Raw genomic sequence first — 5,000 nt, forward strand, 5'->3', positions numbered from 1 at the left:
ATCCGGATGATATCAAACTAGAGTAACGATTTCCCGAGTCAGTCACTAGAAGCCATAAACATTGCTCTTTGGAGAGTAGGACCAGCATGGATGTTGCCTAATGGAATTCGTTTATACGCAACAATTTCATTTCCTAAAAGCAGTTTTATGTTCATTATCTGGGCGTACTAGTATCTGCTAATTATAACCATATAAAAAACCATATAATATGGACATTACTTCTGATCCATTAACGGATGGTTGAGGTCCATCTGTCATTGGGAGAGGAGAATGATGCCTGATTGCGTGTCTATTAAGATCTATAAAATCTATAAACAAACTAATCTTACCATTCTTTTTGCTTACTGGTACTGGATACCCGAGTGGAATGTCTAATTGGAAAGATTCCGCATTTATTTCCAAATCCGTTTAACCTCTTGTTCAATCAGCTTCTCCATCTGAGGGTTCATCTTTTTATGATACCCTGCCTAAATACCAATCTCTTACAGGAACCACATGTTGGAACAGATCTCTCCCGTATGCTTTGATATCAGCATAGGAAGAGGAAAATCTGTCTAGATAACTTTGAAAGGAGCTCAACGGGTGGTTTTTACCTAAAAAAACAGTGTATAGCAATAGTTGAGCCGCTTTGCCCCTTGTCATTTTTCTCAAAAATCAAAGCTTTTTCTGAGAATTCTATTCCAACATATATCTTTCATGTTGCATCATAAAAAAAAAGGTGTCTGGGTCGATGACTTCTGAAGAAACTTCAGTATCTAATCTAATCCATCCCCCAAACGAAAATGGTTTTGATTCTTAGCTTCCAATAATGAAAGATGTTAACAAATTTCCGGTAAACGAAGGGTGATATCTCATTCCCACTTCAGAGTGTTTCAGTTATTGTTCATCATCATCATGACAACTAAATCAGACTTGTTTATCTTTCAATAGATATGAGAAATAGGAAAAGCATCGAATTCCTTTACAATAGACTTTTTCAAACTAATATTTTTGCATTAATGCTGGCGCTTAGAGCCCTCGAAGTCTCTCCATAATGTTTGCACAACAGTTGCATTTAGGGCAAGATAGGTGGCAGGACCATCTTCTTCAGAGGATGCTGTGTCATCTTCTTCACAATCACTCTTGGTCACAGTTATTCTTTACTTAACACCTGACTCATTGTACTGGTGTCTTGCTAGTGGACTTACAGAGCGAGCTGGAAAGGGGCTTTATCCGTCTTTCCGGGGAAAAAGCAAGCATCTGATCAGATCAATCAAGAGAGCTAGCTTCGGTCTCACGTAGTAAGCAAGGACGGAGCTGTCGAGTGAGGATTGGCCGAGGGGAGTCCATGATGTAGCTGGGTACAAATAAGCCAGTAAAAAAAAGACACGTAGAAGCCAGTGGGGTAGGGAAACGAGGACAGATCACATGGTTTTGTACTGGTCAGCTTTGAGCTGTCGAGTAAGGATTGCTCTATCTCTTAAGAAAGGGGCTTTGGAACCCAGCCTTATTCTTAGAGAAAGGGGAGTACTTTCTGATGTGCGTTCTATTATTGGCTCCTATTCCTGAGGGAGTGATCGGGATTAAGCCGCGTGGCGATACCCGAAAAAAAGAAAGGACTATTCGCTCTTTGGGGTGGGCCTTTCGTACTCCAATCCGTACGGGGAAAGGCAAATTTTTCAGCAAAATCTAGTGGAGGGGGTTCCATATTCATGAAAAGACGGGGTTGAACCATCTTACGGAACTAAGACAACAATTCTTACTAATAATAAGAAAGAGTTAAGCGCCTCCAAGGCCTATAAATAGAAGCTTCTTTCAGTCTATATTTTCAAAGAGAGACGCGAACTTAGAAAGAAAAAAAGACTTTGAGTTTTAGTTTCGATATGGATGATATCCACGCCCGACTTTCAAGAATTCCGCAAGAAATCTCTCAAGGGGAAGAGGAGAAGCTCGAATGGGAGCGAATGCTGGGTCTGTTCTGGGAACACATGCCGCCGATCGATCCAGAAAAGATAAGATCTCGTATGCTGGCTATACGGAATAAAATCCAAGCCCTCGAAAACCAAAAGAGGGCCCTCCTTCTCGAACAGCAGGAGCTTATTCTTACTGCTATCGCACGTGATCCCCCGCAAGATTAAAAGAAATGAGCATTAGCTCTTTCTAAAAGATTCAAATAAGGAGTCCGTCGACCCAAAGTAGTGTGTGTTTTAATCCAGGGCTTTCTTTCGTGGAGATCCACTCCTATCCTAAGTAGATTGCTTTTATTTGGTGTGTTTGCATGTATCACTAGTAGTCTTCAATGCTTATGTATAATAATAAGTACTTGTTCGTAAGTGCTTCAAATGAATGTGAAAGTTGAAATAAGGTGTAAGTGAAGTGTACTGGAGATGTGCTTATTAAGCCTTTCCAGCTCTGAAGCTTCCTTCTTCCTTGAGTCTGCGCCGTCTGAAATACCAAACTGTCCTTTTAGTATAAAAAAACTTAACCAACTGCAACTGATTCACAAATCGTGAATTAGCCTCGAGTCAGGCCTAAGCCCGGAAGTGCTTTCGCTCTAAACTCTGTTTTCTTATGCCCGAACACTATAATCAGAAGGAAAAGCTACTCTACTGGCTTGGGAGAACTTGAATCATCTTTCTATTCAACTATAGCAACCAAGACGCAATCAGTCAATACCAGGCAAAGTCCAACCTACGATTTCCGGTCCTTTCTCTTTAGGTCATTTATCGGTCCCTCGTTCGACAGATATAATCTCATATAAAGACGCCCCTACGGACGAATCGGCTGCTTCTCTCGAGATGCAAAGAATAGCGTAAATAAAGACTCTCTTGGTCCTTTCGAAGCAGATATTCGTACGCCCATTGGGTTATTTTAGGATGGCACAGGTTTCGGCTTGACTGCTTTCCTTGGTTTCTTTTTGGTTAGAAGGTGGCTAGCCTTGCTAGACTAAGGAAAGGTAATTGCTTACAGACAGACCCGATTTTTGAATAGGAGCTTACTCTCAAACACCGTATTCCGCCAAAATCATTTCCTACGCAAACAAGACCGGCAACTGGTTGAGCTGCTACTTTGCTTCCCGCGGGCTTTCCCTTTTGCTCCGTTTCAGCTCATTTTCATTCATCGTGGGACCTCATTGCTCGATCCGATCCTAGAACTTTGTTTGAGTTGCATTCCGCTTCTGTTCATTCAGAGGGAGAGATCGCTACTTCACTTCTTGGGAAAGCAATGGAACTAATGGCTGGCCTAGCTGGCACTTTATGCTAATAAAGCTAGAAGTGAAAGTCAAGTTCTTTGAGTTGAATATGAATAGACGATGACTGGACACAACGGAACTCTTCCTCTCTAATAGGGGACAGGGTCACTGACTCAATTCAATTTCTTGAAGGGAGGTGATAGTTGAAGGGCGGTCCTTTTCATCTCTAACTCGAATGTTCGAGCTAATGTAACGGCTCTTTCCGGTAGTTGGAGTTGCCTTGATGTCAGAAAGGTGTCCAGTTCAGAAGGTGCGACAGAATGGCTATTCTCTTGCTCGTATCTTGGCCACAGCTACTGCTACTGCTCGTAGTCATAGGAAGAGCTCATAGTCTCGGAATTTCTCGCCCTCATCTTGCACTACTCCAAACAGCGCCAGGAACGACTGACTTGTACAATTAGAAGCGCCTTGTGCGTCTAAGGATCGTCTAGGCCGAAATAGCAGTCAACTGCGGCTTCTCTCAAGGTCTGAGTTCACAACTGACACGTTTTCTAGATTGTGTGTGACGTCCATAGCATTTCAGCAGAAGAAGAATGGAATGAGTCAAAAATAAGATTGCGAGTGGGGAGAGCGGGATCGAGAAACTTTGAGGATATGTCCTTCTTATCCCCTCCACTCCTGGCAGTGGGAGTCGGAGATAACCTGGTGCAAGCACGAGCAGGACCTTCATAGGTAGGGGTATACCCTATAGGTCCATTGCACAACATAGCTAGTCGAGATGATCACACAAAAACCTGGATCGATGAAATAAGCCTTCACTTCAAAGGGCTCCGTTCGGGCCTATCTTTTGATAGTCCCTGAACTCGCATTCGTCTTGTCCTTCCTGATTCACCCCATTCGAGATGAGCTAATGAACTTCTGAACTCTTTTCTTTGATTTTAGAAGGACAGATACACTTCGTCGCTTTCCTCACTCCCCGGCTTGCTTGCGTAGTAAAAAGAAAGCGTCTATGGCAGATGGAATACGAGATCTAGGCAAGCCCTTCTTCCTTTGTTAACTTAAAGGCTATGTAGAATCCTAGGTTTAGCTTTCTAATACCAGTCATTAGTTCCGGCTATCGCTCCAAAGTGATAGCGCCATCGAAAGAGAGAGTGTCAAAGAGTCAAACTTCGATACCTAAATTCATTCATCCAAAGACTTTTCTATTCCCTGATCCGTGCCTCCTTGCTTTAACAAAGACTTTATGAATAGTGGCTTTCGAGTTGGAAAGATAAGAAGAGCTTGACCGATCCATTCTGAAGGGAAGAAGCACACTGCTTAAGATATAAAGCGCAGTGCAGCCACCCCAACTTCTGCCCTATCCTAATAACAGACCTGGAGAACAGGGAAGCTCCAATACATAGTTCCTTGGTTAGACCGTCAGTGATAATGAGAAGAACCTTCTTCAGGTAACCTCCTCGAGGCATCACTACCTCATGGCAAGCTTACTGAGTATCCACCACATCCCTTTCCAAAGATTCATTCTGATTGGTTTTTGCCATGAACTCTCTTGGCAAAGTCAGGATCATCTTGCAATCCACCTTATCAGGTAAGTTACCTAACTGAACTTGAAATTTTGGCTCATTTTCTTTAACCTGGGTCTGACTGCTTGACTCACCAACCTTCAAGTCTTCCTCCATCAGGTCATCTTCCGTAGCCAAGCCTTCTGAGAGAAAGCTCATAAGAAAACTCCGTTGACGAGGCCTGTCCCTTCTTCAGCTTCTTGTGGTCTTTCCCAGCCTTACCTTCCGCTGGACCTGGATTCTCTAAAGCTTCAATAGAAGTACCC

The 5,000-nt window shown here is 43.0% G+C and overlaps 1 protein-coding gene across 1 annotated transcript; it reads left to right on the top strand.

The window, feature by feature from the left end:
• The first annotated feature begins 58 nt into the window (after positions 1–58).
• On the top strand, positions 59–2,338 carry LOC116190058. The gene has a single exon (XM_031519729.1). The coding sequence runs from the start codon at positions 1,863–1,865 to the stop codon at positions 2,115–2,117; it is 255 nt and encodes an 84-aa protein (XP_031375589.1). The 5' UTR covers positions 59–1,862; the 3' UTR covers positions 2,118–2,338.
• Positions 2,339–5,000: the final 2,662 nt, after the last annotated feature.

Source organism: Punica granatum, unplaced genomic scaffold, assembly GCF_007655135.1.
Source record: "Punica granatum isolate Tunisia-2019 unplaced genomic scaffold, ASM765513v2 Contig00108, whole genome shotgun sequence".
In the NCBI taxonomy this organism is placed as follows: domain Eukaryota; kingdom Viridiplantae; phylum Streptophyta; class Magnoliopsida; order Myrtales; family Lythraceae; genus Punica; species Punica granatum.

What these genes read in the sequence shown, in the direction of transcription:
- LOC116190058 (XM_031519729.1), top strand. Translation starts at nt 1,863, where the DNA reads ATGGATGATATCCACGCCCGACTTTCAAGAATTCCGCAAGAAATCTCT.